Consider the following 16,069-nt stretch of genomic DNA (forward strand, 5'->3'; position numbering starts at 1 on the left):
TAAATAAACATTAAAAATAAGTTTAAAAAAGTTCAAGATACATGAATCAAAAACTGGCAGAGCTAAAGGGAGAAAGAAAAATACACAAAGATAGTTGATTTTAATACTTGTCTCTCAGTAACTGATAGATATAGAAGATTTTGGTTAACCAACTTGACCTAATTAACATTTATAGAACACTACAGCCAAGAACTGTAGAATGAAAATTACACCCAAGAACTGCAGAATGTTCACAAAAATAGACCATATGCTGGGACATAAAGTAAGTCCCAAGACATATCAAAAGATTAAAATTTTACAGATTTTAATTCAACTCAAATTCAACATCCATCCATGAGAGAAAGAATCTCAGCATACTAGGAATAGTTTGAACAAAATGGAATTAAATAAAAAATAACAGCAATATCTTTAAAATACCCAAATATTTAGGAATTAAGGCATAATTCTAAATAAAGGTAGTCAAAAGAAGCACAAGGGCAGATAGTAGCTGCACTTGTAGTGAGCATAGCATAATGTATAAATTTGTCAAATCACTATGTTGTACACCTGAAACTAATGTAATATTGTGTCTCAACTATATTTCAATAAAAAAGAAAGAAAGAAAAGAAAAGAAAGAGCACAAGGGAAACTAGTAAACGTTTTTAATTGAATGGTAATGAAAATATGGCATCATAAGTTTTAGGGTGCTTCTAAAGTGCATAATGGAACTGCATAGTTTTAAATGCCTGATTTAGAAAAAAAAAAGGAAAGATTTAAATGCAATGTTTCATAGAAACAATGAGAAAAACTATAGGGAAAATTAACAATGCCAGAAGTACGTTCTTTGAAAAGGTTAATAAAATTGACAAAATCTAGCAGAGCACATCAAGATAAAAAGAAGTCACAACAGGGGTGCCTGGGTGGCTCAGTCAGTTAGGCATCCAACTCTTGATTTTGACTCAGGTTGTGATCTCATTGTTGGTGGGATTGAGCCTCGCATTGGACTCTGTGCTGACAGCACAGAGCCTGCTTGGGATTCTCTTTCTTCCTCACTCTCTGCCCCTGTCCCACTTATGCTCTCTCTCTCTCTCAAATAAATAAATAAATAAATAAACTTAAATAAAAAAAGAAATCACAACTGCCAATATCAGGATGGAACATGAGAAATCACTACTGATCCTACAGACATTAAAAAGGATAATAAGGAAATATTATCACAACTTTATGGCAATAAATTCAATTTAGATGGAATGGGCAAATTTCTTGAAAAACACAGTTTACCTTAATTGACATAAGAAGAAAAGGAAAATATGAGAACTCCATACCTTAACTTAAAACCTTCCTACAAAGAAGGTTTTACTGGTTTCACTGATGAATTATATCAAGTACATGAGGTATAAATAACAACAATCTTACACAAAGTATTACAGAAAATGGAGAAGGGAACAAATCCCAACTGATTTGATGATGACAGAATAACTCTGATATCAAAATCAAAGTTACTTCAAGAAAAGAAAATTACAGACCAATATCCATTATGAACATAAATGCAAAAACTCCAACAAAATATTAACAACACTGTTTCAGCAATACATAAAAAGAATAATAGATCAAGTGGGGTTTATCCCAATAATGCAAAGTCAGCTCAACATTAAAAAATAAATCAAAGTATGTCTTCACATTGATAGAACAGGGGTGCCTGGGTGGCTCAGTTGGTTAAGCATCTGATTTGGCTCAGGTTATGATCTCACAGCTCATGAGTTAGAGCCCACGTCAGGCAGATTGGATTCAGATTCTGTGTTTCCCTCTCTCTCTCTCTACCCCTCTCCTGCTCATGCTCTCTTTCTTTCTAAAAAATAAATAAACATTAAAAAAAAAATAGGGGCGCCTGGGTGGCTCAGTTGGTTAAGTGTCTGACTCTTGGTTAAGGCTCAGGTCATGATCTCATGGTTTGTGAGTTAGAGCCCCAGATTGGGCTGCATGCTGGCAGCATGGAGCCTACTTGGGATTCTCTCTCTCCCTCTCTCTCTGCCCCTTCCCCACTCTCTCTCTCAAAAAAAATAAATAAATAAACTTTAAAAAGTAAAAAAAAAAACCAAACAAAACAAAACAAAAAACAGAACAAAGGGGAAATAGCATATAATGACATCTCAATAGATTCAGGGGGAAAAAAGGACAAAATTTAACATCCATCCACCAAAGATTAGTTTAAGGGTCAAATGAGATGATGTACTCAAAAGTGTTTAGTAAACTGAAAGATGTTATATAAACAGAAGGTGTTTTTATTGTTATCCCTCTATGACACTCTCAGGGTTATAGGCTCCTTTCTGATAAGGACCTCTTGGAGCCTGGATAACACACTTTTCAATTGTTCGATAAATGCCCTCTGAATGGGACTCAACTGCCATCCATAGCAGACCATGATAGAATAATAAAATAATGACAATCACAAAGTCTACACTGCCACTGTTACTTGGTTTACTGAGTGCTAGGCTCTGAGTTAGGTGCTCTTCATGAATTGTTTTATTTTATCCTCTGAGCAACTCTGAGCAGAGCACTAATATTTTTCTCTACCTTAGAGAAGAGAAAATGAGGATTAGAAACTAAATACTGTGCTCAAGGTCACACATATAGTTCATGGCTGAGTCAGGAACATAGCCAAGGCATACTCTAGAGCTTCAGCTTTTAAATCCTACCTTCCTTGCCTTCTGTAGCCTTATCTGGCAAGGGTCCCATGGGTTTCCATGGAGGCACCAGCCTGGTCTCATATCTCCTTTTTCTGCATTCAGAGCACTGTGCTAACTAACACTGCATTAACAGCAAAGAAAAACCTCTTTAACTGTACTTCATTGATTTTAAAAATTCTCTTTTTAATGTTTATTTATTTTTGAGAGAGAGAGAGAGAGAGAGAGAGAGAGAGCATGAGTGGGAGAAGGCATAGAGAGAGGGAGAGAGAGAATCCCAAGCAGGCTCTATGCTGTTATGTGGGGTTTGAATCCACGAACTGTGAAATCATGAGCCAAAATCAAGAGTTGAGGCTCAACCTACTGAGCCACCCAGGTGTCTCTGATTTTTAAAATTCTTAATTAGCATGTTAAATAATAAAAGTAATGCACATTCACATTAGAAATATTAAAGCCATGAGAATGAGTATACAATAAAAGTATTGGTCCCCTTGGGGCGCCTGGGTGGCGCAGTCGGTTGGGCGTCCGACTTCAGCCAGGTCACGATCTTGCGGTCCGCGAGTTCGAGCCCCGCGTCGGGCTCTGGGCTGATGGCTCAGAGCCTGGAGCCTGTTTTCGATTCTGTGTCTCCCTCTCTCTCTGCCCCTCCCCCGTTCATGCTCTGTCTCTCTCTGTCCCAAAAAAAAAAAAAAAAAAAAAAGTATTGGTCCCCTTCCCCACAATTCCCCAGTCATATTCCCTAAACCAAACTGCTATCAACAGAGTCTATATATTCTTGCAGAAATGTTACATGTATATGCAAATACACATATATGCATATTCTTAAAGTAAGCAGATGGGTCATCTATTTCTGTAGCTTGCTTTTTTATTTAACAATATACCTTGGAGAGCTTTCCATAACAGTACATAAATGTTTATCTCATTCTTTTAAAAATATGCATAGTATCTTATTGAATGGCTATACCATAATTTATTTAACTAGGCCCCCACAAATGAATATCTGGGTCTCCCCCATTAAAAAATATTATAAATAATGGTGCAGTGAGCAATTTTGTACATCTTATGCATGTGTATGAGTACTTTCACAGGAAAAATTCAAGAAAGTGGAGTTGCTGAGTTGAGGGGTATCTGCATTTAAAATTTTGGCAGGTATTGCCACATAACCCTATGAAAAGTTTGCATCAATTGGCATTCCCACAATAGTGTATGATAATGTCTATTACCTTTCATATCTAATGTTTCAAAATTTTGAGATTTCTTTCAACTACACTTATTGAGTGCCTTCTGTGTGCATTTAACACTGCACTAGGCTCAGAGATTTAAAATGTAGTCAGTGTAGCCAGAGGAAGATTTGTTGGTGAATTACTATTCCTTTGGGACTAAGAGCTCTTACCCTTTTAAAAATGGAAACTGCAAGCTGGTGAGGTATTTAGTTTCAATTTAGCTTAATGGAAACCTGTTAGTGAGTTTTAAAATAAGGACCAAGACAATTGAAATGGTAAACGAAGTCTCCTGGGCTCCAGGAAGGAGGATGCTGCATCTGTGGGTTTGCATGCTTCAAAGAGCCCCTCTTTCCAGGAACAAACATGTTTCAGTATTGAACTTTTAGGTGGAAATGTGAGCTGCTGAAGGCTCTAGTCCCTAGGGTAGATGCTTCCTAGTAAACAAGGGCCACACAGAATCTGTGTGACTAAGGGCAGAGCAGGGTCTATAAATGGGAATATAATGCTGCCTACTATCATTAATTGAGCATAAACTCTGGCTAAGCACCACACTATGCATTTTGTGTGCATTGACTCATTTAATTCTCATGACAAGCCTATGATTGAGAAGATGCCATTATGCCCAGTTTAAAGATAAGGATACTGAGGTTCGGAGAAGACAAGTAACATGCCTAAAGTCATAGAACTAACAAGTGGCAGAGTGGGGACTCAAACCAAGGTATGGTTGACTTCAGAGCCCATGTTTGGGCTCCATCAGTATATCTGATCATGTATTTGTTTTATAAATCTTACCTCTTCGTGATAGGAAACAATTTAATAATTTTTTTATCGCCTTACCCCTAAAATATGCTCAGGAACAAATGGGTTGCTTATGCTTTTAAGGGGGCCATGTACCAAAACTGATCTAAGTTTAGGTAAATGCCCAGTAGGTGGCAATAATAATCATCTGTTACCTTGACCAGAACTTCCATTTTCTTTTAAAAAATTTTTTTAATGTTTATTTATTTTTGAGAGAGACAGAGACACAGTGCAAGCAAGGGAGGGGCAGAGAGAGAGGAAGACACAGAATCTGAAGCAGGCTCCAGGCTCTGAACTATCAGCATAAAGCCCGACATGAGGTCAAACTCAGAAACGGTGAGATCATGACCTGAGCCAAAGTTGGATGCCTAACCAGCTGAGCCACCCAGGTGCCCCAGAATTTTCATTGTCAAATCACCATCCCATAGCTGTGGGAGGAAAAGAATAGGGGATAATGTGGATGCTGTGTTAGAATTTGAGATTTATCTCAGGGCTATTGAGCAGCCCTTGGAGGCTTTAAAACAGGAGAGTGATATGATCAGATTAATGTTCCAGGAAGATCACTTATAGATAGTGATTAGTTTGGGTTCAAATCCTTGTCATTTTTGGGTGATCTCTCTAAGCCTCAGTGTTCTCATCTGTAAAATAGAATAATGGTAGCTCTTACCTGATAGGGTGGTTCTGAAGGTTAAATGAGATGATGCATGTAAGTTGCTTAGTAAATGACTAGCCCAGAGTAAGTGTTCAATAGCTGAGAATGATGATAATGATATAATTATTAGAGTGGAGAGAAACTGGAGTCAGGGAAATCAAATGTAAGCAAAAGATAGTAAGGGCCTGAATTAAGGAAGGTGTAAATGAAGAGGATAGTTATGAAAGATATTGAAGAGATAGAATTGTTAGACTTTGAAACATGATGCTAATGGGAGAGAAGGAAAGGCAGGTGTTTTGATGGCTTCCAATTTCCAACGTGGGTGACTGAGTAGATGGGGATGCACTTGAATGAGATAAGAAATACTAGAAGAAATGGAAATTTGGTATAGAAAAAGAATATAATGATTGGGTTGGAAAAAGAACATAATGAGGTTGGCTCTTAAACATACTGAGTTTGGGTACTCTGCTATTTTTTTGAACGTGGGGTTCTGAGAAGTCTAAGCTACAGAAATATATTTGAATTTTGGGTTACCTGGCTGGCTCAATCAGTAGAGTGTGTGACTCTTGATCTTGAGGTTGTGAGTTCAAGGCACGTATTGGGCATAGAGATTACTCAAAAAATAAAAAAATAAAAATATTTTTAAAAAAGAAATAGATTTGAACCTCATCATAAGGTAGAAGATGAAGCTCTGTGTGGAGATAAGAACACCCAAGAGGAGTGTGTAGAATATATTCCTGGTCAAGGGTATATTCCAAGCATATATTCCTGGTCAAGGATATTAAGAAGGAATTACTGGAGAGGTGACATGGAAATGAAGGTGGAGAAGTTTCAAGAAAGAGCAAGGGAGCCCTCATTCTGAAAGAGAAATGAGTTTTTACCAGTTCCTTCGCTTAAGATGCTCATACTAAAATGTGTAATAATGAGAATAGAAAAATGATCTATTATGAAGGAGTTCAGACTGGGACATCTGTTATCCCATTGATTATCAGGGTTAATTTGACTGATAGGGTGGTCTGTCGGGGGGTAGGGGGATATATCCTCTTCCTGCATCATTCTTCCATAGACATCCTCCCTCAGTCAAATAGAATGACCTATCCAAAAGTAGAGGATATTCTTTGGTCAAGAGTATAAGAATGGTAGACCTCTTTTGCTGAAATGTCCAAGCTGCCTCTAATGTGTACTGCAGTATTATATTTCTTTTCATAATACTATTCCCTTTTGCAGACCAAAACCCAGAGATAACAGAGTATCAATTTGCAGATACATTTCATCCTTCATCTCACAACAGCCACTCAAAGTGAAGAATGGAAGAGTAGAGGGAGTTACAAGAAAAGTGATAATACGTCAGGGTTAGATAAAGGACTAGTAGAGTTTAGTTGGGTAGGGTTTTGTTAGGCAGAGATAGTGGGAGTGGTGAGAGGGAAAGGGAAGATGATGTTTGGCAAGAGGAACAGTAAAAAGCAAAACTGCAAGGGCACCTGGTTGGCTTAGTTGGAAGAACATGCAACTCTTGATCTCAGGGTCATGAGTTTGACCTCAATGTTGGGTATAGAGATTACTTAAAAATAAATACATTTTTAAAATTTTTTAATGTTTATTTTTGAGAGAGAGAGAGACTGATGGAGTGTGAGAGGGAGAGGAGCAGAGACAGAGGGAGACACAGAATCTGAAGCAGGCTCCAGGCTCTGAGCTGTCAGCACAGAGCCCGATGCAGGGCCCGAACTGACAAACCACGAGACCATGACCTGAGCTGAAGTTGGACGCTTAACTGACTGAGCCACCCAGGTACCCCAAAAGTAAATAAATTATTTTTTGAAAAAAAGTCAAAGGTGCAGAGGTGGGAAAGCACAGTCGATGCTCAGGAAATGTGGGTAGCCTTGCTAGGCTGCATCTCAAAATGCTAGCACAGGAAGGGCTGGAGAGCAGGCTGGAATGGAGACGTGGGGCCAGATGATAGAGTTCTGAAGGCCAGGGAGGGAGTTTGGGCTTTGTTCTTCTGTGGTTTGATGGCTTCTGGGAGGAACCATCAAAAGCTTTCCAGGAATTCAGGCTTGTCCATCTCAGGCTTCTCCTTTTGGAAGACCAAGGGCCAAAAGTGGCAGCCTGACATTCAATCTCCTTTGCCATGGTTGGGAAGTCAGGACTGCAGCTGATTTCATTGGCCTGTTTTGCATTTATTATAGTGTGGCTTTTATAGTGTGTTAATTGAAATATTTCCAACTGCCAAAAACAATTACATTGAAATTGCCTTGTCAGTTCTTTTATTGCCAGATAAATGTTTTACAGACATATTTACGGGGGGGCAATGGTAACTGGATCTCGTTTTCTATTTAAGGCTGGCAGTTTGGGTTGGGATTGGCCCTCCAATGTCTGTTGTGGGCCAGAAAGCTGTTGGAGTTGTGACGCCTGCATCTTGTTACCTTAGGGATCAGAGGTGCTTCAAAAAAAAGCAGATTTCTGGCTTATGCAGCTTAGCCTCAGAGAAGGGTTCCATCACTGGAAACCCTAGCAACATGGCAGAGATCTGAATCCTGCTGCCTGCTCTACCAATAACAATCATAACCCAAGCTGAGACATGCTCTTCCCTCTCCCTGGAATCCCTTTCCTCCTCTCCACCATCAAATCCTCTCCCATAGACTATATTATGTAAGAGCTGTAAGAGCCCATCTAGTCTAACTCTCTTAACTTTGTATTTGGGAAGCTGAGGCCCAAGAGACTTCCTCAAGAATATACAGGTGGCCTGCAAGAACTGGGAGCAGAGGTCTCTGTCCAATGTGCTGTACTGCCACCATGTTGCCTTGGCCTTTCCTTCAATATTTTAAACCTGCTTCTTCCAAGAACCCTTCTGTCACATTTCTAGCCTCCACTGATCTCCCTTTTGCTTGATCATCTGAAACACCTATTGTAATATATATATATATGTGTGTGTGTGTGTGTGTGTGTGTGTGTGTATATATGAATGATTATATATATTAACAATTATATATATGTATATATATGTATATTGCAGGGTTTTTGTTTGTTTGGTGGAATATTTTACTGGCTCTGTCACTGTTCTTCTCTTGCCTTTGTATATGCTGTTTTCTTCTTCTGAATAATGTATTCTCCATTTAGACAACCCAGCTGGGTTCTTTGTTCTTTGATACCCAGCTGGGAAACAGCCACCTCTGGGAGCCTTTCTTGTGCTCAGTAGGTGTCTCTGTGTACTCCTATAGCACCCTGGGTACACATATCTCTGTTGCTGGCACAGAGGAGGCTTTCAAAGGAGTACTAAATGAGAGAGTGAGTGAGTGAGTGAGTGAATGAGAGAGTAAATGATGAACATTCTTACACTGCTCTGTCCTCCATGGACCCTGAACAAACTGGAGTAGGGACCTCATCTCTCTTCATCTGTGTCCTACTGCTTAGGTGTGTCCCTGACACACAAATAGATGCCCAATAAATGTTTATCAAGCTGAATAAAGCATGCTGCTCTTGGGAACATAAAATTTTAGTGTGTTAGAGCTGGAAGGTCATCACATCCAATCCTATGCATTTTACTGACAAGGAAACTGAGGTCCAAAGAGGAAAAACATTTTTCCCAGAATCATGATCACTAATCGGTTTGATGACATTCTTCATTTATTCAATAAGTATTTGACCCAAAGAAATCTACATATTCAAGGCAATACCTATCAAAATAACCCCAGCATTCTTCACAGAGCTAGAACAAACAATCCTAAAATTTGTATGGAACCAGAAAAGACCCCGAATAGCCAAAGCAATCTGGAGAAAGAAAACCAAATCTGGAGGCATCACAATCTCAGACTTCAAGCTGTATTACAAAGCTGTAATCATCAAGACAGTATGGTACTGGCACAAAAACAGACACTCAGATCAAGGGAACAGAATACAGAACCCAGGAATGGACCCAGAAATGTATGGCCAACTAATCTTCGACAAAGCAGGAAAGAACATCCAATGGAATAAAGACAGTCTCTTCAGCAAATGGTGCTGGGAAAACTGGACAGCAACATCCAGAAAAATGAACCTGCACGACTTTCTTACACCATACACAAAAATAAACTCAAAATGGATGAAAGACCTAAATGTAAGACAGGAAGTCATAAAAATTCTCGAGGAGAAAGCAGGCAAAAACCTCTCTGACCTCGGCTGCACCAACTTCTTACTCAACACGTCTCTGGAGGCAAGGGAAACCATAGCAAAAATGAACTATTGGGACCTCATCAAAATAAAAATCTTCTGCACAGCAAAGGAAACAATCAGCAAAACTAAAAGGCAACCAACGGAATGGGAGAAGATATTTGCAAACAACATGTCAGATAAAGGGTTAATATCCAAAATCTATAGAGAACTTATCCAACTCAACACCCAAAAACCAAATGATCCAGTGAAAAAATGGGCAAAAGACATGAATTAGACACTTCTCCAAAGAAGACATCCAGATGGCCAAACAACACATGAAAAAATGCTCAACATCACTCATCATCCAGGAAATACAAATTAAAACCACACTGAGATACCACCTCATCACACCTGTCAGAAGGGCTAACGTTAACAAGTCAGGCAACAACAGATGTTAGCAAGGATGTGGAGAAAGAGCATCTCTTTTGCACTGCTGGTGGGAATGCAAACTGGTGCAGCCAGTTGGAAAACAATATGGAGGTTCCTCAAAAAGTTAAAAATAGAACTACCCTACAACCCAGCAATTGCACTACTAAGTATTTATCCAAGGGATACAGGGATGCTGTTTCGAAAGGACACATGCACCCCAATGTTTATAGCAGCACTATCAACAATAGCCAAAGGATGGAAAGAGCCCAAATGTCCATCGATGGATGAATGGATAAAGAAGATGTGGTGTATATATATATATATATATATACACAATGGAGTATTACCTGGCAATCAAAAAGAATGAAATCTTGCATTTGCAACTATGTGGATAGAACTGCAGGGTATTATGCTAAGTGAAATTAATTAGTCAGAGAAAGACAAATATCATATGACTTCACTCATATAAGGAATTTAAGATACAAAACAGATGAACATAAGGGAAAGGAAGAAAAATAATATAAAAACAGGGAGAGGGACAAAACATAAGAGACTCTTTTTTTTTTTTTAATTTTTTTTTCAACGTTTATTTATTTTTGGGACAGAGAGAGACAGAGCATGAATGGGGGAGGGGGCAGAGAGAGAGGGAGACACAGAATCCGAAACAGGCTCCAGGCTCTGAGCCATCAGCCCAGAGCCTGACGCGGGGCTCGAACTCCCGGACCGCGAGATCATGACCTGGCTGAAGTCGGACACTTAACCGACTGCGCCACCCAGGCGCCCCGCCATAAGAGACTCTTAAATATAGAGAACAAACAGAGGGTTGCCAGAGGGGTTGTGTGGGGGGGGATGGGCTAAATGGATAAGGGGCTTAGGGAACCTACTCCTGAAATCATTATTGCACCATGAGCTAACTAACTTGGATGTAAATTGTAAAAAATGAATTATAGAAAAAAAAGAATCACCTTGAAATAAAGGATTATGTTCACTCTGGGGGAAAAAAATAAGTATTTGAACACTTACTATATTCTCAGCAGTGTATAAAACAAAGTACCTGCTTATAAAGAGCTTACATTCATCCCAAACAAGTATTTATAAATATAATTTGACCTTGAAATCTCCTTAACACATAGTAGAGCTGAGCACTTAGAATATGCTTTTTAAAAATGTTTGTGGAACTAGTTGCAAATAAGAAATGCCCAGTGCTAAGTTACCTGGTTGCTTTTCATGGGTCAGTGGCACTGACACTGGAATGGGATTGCCTCAGATACAGGGGGCCTCCTTGACTGGGGTAAGAAGCACATGTTGCCACTAAGAGGACCACTTTTAAGACTTGGGAAAGCTCAATGTCCAGTGTCTTTGAGATCTCTGGGAAGAAGCCTCCCTGTAATACTGTTTCTGATATTCCCACAGAGATTTGCCTATGACTTACCTCTTGTTTCTGTTCTTTCTTTCAGAGCATCAACGTAGGCAGAGGAGCCAGGAAGAGAGTAAGTGCTGAGCCCACTGAAGACTCTCAGCAAGATGCTAACTGCATTGTTTTCTGTTGAAAATATTAGCTATATCTTTTTTAGAAAATTCAAATGGGCAAAAAGACCATTAAAATCACCCTTAGGTGCACCTGAGTGACTCAGTCGGTTAAGCGGCTGAGTCTTGATCTCAGCTCAAGTCTTGATCTCAGGGTTGAATTCAGGCCCTGTATTGGGCTCTGTGCTGGGTGTGAAGCCTATTTTTTAAAAAAATCACCCTTAAACCCACCATTATTGAAAACCTCTTAGTTAACACATGATGTTATACTCTCTCAGATATTTGTGTGCATATATAAAAATTATGTGTATTTATTTATTTTTAAGTTTATTTATTTTGAGAGAGAAAAAGCACAAGCAGGGGAGGGGAAGAGAGGGAGAGGGAGAAAATCTCAAGCAGGGTCTACACTGTCAGCGCAGAGCCCGATTCAGGGCTTGAACTCATAAACCATGAGATCATGACCTGAGGGAAAGTCAAAAGCTGGACACTTAACCGACTGAGCCACCCAGGCACCCCTGTTTTTAAATGGAATCAAACTGTAAGTTATTTTATAATCTGCTTTTTACATAATATATTTAGAGTGCTTTCCATTGCCAATAAACATACTTTTATAGCATCATTTAAAATTACTGTATAATATTTTACCATATGTTCCTTAAGGCTATACTGTAATTTGTTCAACCATGCCCCATTGTTGGACACTTAGATATTTCCTCTTTTTCATTATTATGACCAATTCTCCAGCAAACATTCATGCATTTAAATCTCTGGGCATGTCCTTGGTTATTTCTTTAATATAAAGTCCTATACATAGAAACTTCAGTCACAGAGAATAAATGCTTATTAGGTTTTTGGTAAATATTTCCAAAATGCTTTTTAGAAAGTTTGCGCTAATTTATGGGTAGCAATTTTCCCACAATGTCACCACCACTGGATTAGTTTTGTTTGGTTGAGTGGTCTCTTTGTTTTGGGTTTTTGTAGTTGTTGTTGTTTTAGTTTTCAACAGTTTTATAGTGAAGAATTGCATTCTTTTATTTTGCATATTTTTGCTAACAAGGGTGAGGTTTTTTTAATACATCATGGGCCACTTCGGCAAGGTGTTTAGCTGTCTATTACAGAAAGGAAAAACTTCTAGTCCTTGATTTTTTTGCTGTAAGGATCTGATGAGACTCTGAGGCTTAAAGTTACCAAGTACTGAGAATGTTGCCATAAGAGTAACCATAAGGTGGCAAATTGGAAGATAAAATATGAATCGGAGCTGAAGCATCTTAAATAACAGCTGGATGTCCTTTCATTTTGCATAAAGCCCTGCCTTTGGCAGCTGGTCCTGACCATTAGGTTCCAGGCTGTATGGGAGAGAATAGGGAGGGGCCACTTCTCGTCTCACTTCTGGCTCGAAAGGCCCACCACAATGTTCCAGATAAGTACTGACCCCCAGGGCTGACATGGCCAAGATCTTCCAGGCAATGAGAACTCTGACCTAAGCAGTTCCTTTGGACTCTTCCATGAGTGGTCTGTTGTGCATTTTGTATTCTACTTATCAGGGGCAGAGCTTGGCTTCTGGGAGGATTTGTGAATGAAGGGGGAGCACTGCTTGCTGATCCTCATGTGAGGTTGTTGTCCAGGATGAAGATTCAGGGACTGAAGTGGGAGAAGGAGCAGATGAATGGGCCCAGTCCAAAGCCACAGTTAGACCCCCTGACCAGCTGGAGTTAACTGATGCGGTGAGTGAGCAGCATCCTGCCCTTGCCCCTTCTACCTTCTCTACCCTCAGAGATGTGTTCTTTCATAGTAGTGATTAGGAGCCTGCACAGAACCTGGGTGTGAGATGTCTGCTGACACCCTGAGGAGCCCTCCCAAATCTCAGAAGAGGTGTGGGCCTTTGGTATTTCTTGGTATTTCTCTCCCTTAGGAGCTAAAGGAAGAGTTCACCCGCATTCTGACAGCCAACAACCCACATGCACCCCAGAACATCGTCAGGTACAGCTTCAAAGTAAGTCATCCCCTCTGGGGTAGGGGCCTCTAGGTGCTCCTTGGTTTGGCAGTGACTTGCTACATTCCAAAAGCTTCTCTGCTATTAGAGAGATCACGTTTAAACTCTGGTCTTTGACCAGAACCTTGAAATTTTACATGGAATTTTCCAGAGATTTAAAAAATTTCATAATGAATCTCCCTTGAAATCTTATTCAGTACTTATTATGTGTCAGACACTGTTAATAAATTATTTTCTGGGAACTTGGGTGGCTTAGTTGGTTGAGCGTCTGACTCTTGATTTCAGCTCAGGTCATGACCCCAGAATCATGGGATTGAGCCCTGCGTTGTACTCTGCACAGAGTGTGGTGCCTGCTTATGATTCTCTCTCTCTCTCCCTCTGCCCCTTTCTCAGGCTCATGCTCTATCTAATTTTTTTTTTAATTTTTTTTTCAACGTTTTTAATTTATTTTTGGGACAGAGAGAGACAAAGCATGAACGGGGGAGGGGCAGAGAGAGAGAGAGGGAGACACAGAATCGGAAACAGGCTCCAGGCTCCGAGCCATCAGCCCAGAGCCTGACGCGGGGCTCGAACTCACGGACCGCGAGATCGTGACCTGGCTGAAGTCAGACGCTTAACCGACTGCGCCACCCAGGCGCCCCATCTATCTAATATTTTTTAAACAGTAATAAATAAATTATTTTCATTATTTTCAATACTTATAACTATCCTAAAAATTAGATATTATTATCTTCATTTTACATATGAAAAAAATAAAGCTTAGAGTGGTTAAGCCCAAGGTCATGCAGAAAATAGGGGAAGGAATCAGGATTTGAATCCATTCTGCCCACCAACATAGACCATGCTTTTAATAACTGCACTGTTTAATTTCCCATCCATCTGAGTTACTGAGAGAAGAAGGGCTTTGTGATGACTTTTTAAGGCAGAGTGTCCCAACCTATGTGCAGAAATAGTGATTCTTTCAGCCCTCCAGAGGCAGGTGGGTTTGATACAGCTGGAGCCCATGGGCTGGTTTCCTGTCCAGTGAGTTTACCTTAGTGTGTCATACAAATACAACAATATTCTATGTGACTTTAAAAGGGCTGGGAAGATATATTTTGAAAGAAGGAAGGAAACCTTGGTCTCAAAGTCAACAGTACAACTAAGATGCTTGTCAATATGGAGGCTGTCTAGAAGAACCAGACTAATAGGCCCTGTGAAAGCAGGGATCATATCTGCTTTTGTTAAGCTTTATGTCTCTGGAACCTAGAAAATACTTGGCATGTTGGTGTGCCTGGGTCTCAGTTGGTTAAGCATCTGACTTAGGCTCAGGTCATGATCTCACAGTTCGTGGGTTTGAGCCCCACATCGGGCTCTGTGCTGACAGCTTGGAGCCTAGAGCTTGCCTTGGATTCTGTGTCTCCTTCTCTGTCTGCCCCTCCCCTGCTCATGCTCTGTCTCTCTCAAACATAAATAAACATTAAAAAAATTAAAACAAAATACTTGGCATGTTGTATTTGTTTAAAAATTAGTTGTTGGGGCGCCTGGGTGGCGCAGTCGGTTAAGCGTCTGACTTCAGCCAGGTCACGATCTCGCAGTCTGTGAGTTCGAGCCCCGCGTCAGGCTCTGGGCTGATGGCTCAGAGCCTGGAGCCTGTTTCTGATTCTGTGTCTCCCTCTCTCTCTGCCCCTCCCCCGTTCATGCTCTGTCTCTCTCTGTCCCCCAAAAAATAAATAAACGTTGAAAAAAAAATTAAAAAAAAAAAAAAAGAACGAGAGGGGGAATGCTTTGAAGAGCATCACTTTCTTTAAAAAAAAAAAAAGAAACAAATAAAAATTAGTTGTTGAAGAAGAAATGAACAAGGTTACCTAGACTTTAAGACTAGCCCTGATTTTCATTTTCTGGACATTTTATAAACTGGACACGTGCCAAACTCAAACATTTTCTAGCTATCTGTGGCCTTTTGTATGGAAACAGGGGAATTGGAGATTTGGTACCTCTGAGGATCTATCCAGCCCTCACATTCACTAAATACTGTTCAGAGTAGGCCAGGCCAGGTATGTTTGAGGACTATGCGTGACCTGCCTCAAATCTGTGATGAAACAGGTATACCAGGATTGCTTGGCATGGATGTAAGAGCCAGTGATAGACAAATCCAGGGCTATTCAAAGTTGGAAAGAAAAGATATTTAAAAATATGTCTTTTATGAGAATTTTTAAAAATTTTATTTCATTTGCCTCCTCTTTAAGCTGCAATGCAATGAAAACTTCAGGTTAACTGAGGATTTGATGAGATCTATATATATCGTTAACAGATGGGCCACGTTAAGCCTTATAGAATGAAGGCAGACTACATTCTGACTCCAGCAGCCCTTTTCAGGACTTTTGGTCTTACCCAGTCTTCTCTCCTCTTAGGAAGGCACATATAAGTTTATTGGCGTTGTGAACCAACTGGCAGTTCACTTCAGCCAGGTTGGGAACCTGATCCCTAAAGACTCGGATGAAGGACGACGGCAGCACTACCGTGATGAGTTAGCAGCAGGTAGGTCTCAGGTCAGCCTGATGCTACAGCCCAGAGCCTCGTCCCCTTTCTGTGGTCACCCTAGGGAGCAGATCACTAAGCCATAACTTTTCAGAGCCTCTACTTACATAAAGTCCAACAGCTGGCTGTCCTGGAT

General features: G+C 40.1%; 1 protein-coding gene across 1 annotated transcript in view; it reads left to right on the plus strand.

Annotated features, from left to right (window-relative positions):
- The window catches only part of DNAI1 (dynein axonemal intermediate chain 1), a 59,906-nt gene that overhangs the window by 10,904 nt on the left and 32,933 nt on the right, over positions 1 to 16,069 (plus strand). Inside the window, exons 2-5 of the mRNA XM_043566767.1 lie at positions 11,351 to 11,383; positions 13,046 to 13,144; positions 13,333 to 13,413; positions 15,807 to 15,933. Coding sequence (XP_043422702.1) covers positions 11,351 to 11,383; positions 13,046 to 13,144; positions 13,333 to 13,413; positions 15,807 to 15,933 — 340 coding nt within the window. The remainder of the gene's footprint in view (positions 1 to 11,350; positions 11,384 to 13,045; positions 13,145 to 13,332; positions 13,414 to 15,806; positions 15,934 to 16,069) is intronic.

The sequence above is a fragment of the Prionailurus bengalensis genome, chromosome D4 (genome assembly GCF_016509475.1).
Source record: "Prionailurus bengalensis isolate Pbe53 chromosome D4, Fcat_Pben_1.1_paternal_pri, whole genome shotgun sequence".
Lineage (NCBI taxonomy): Eukaryota > Metazoa > Chordata > Mammalia > Carnivora > Felidae > Prionailurus > Prionailurus bengalensis.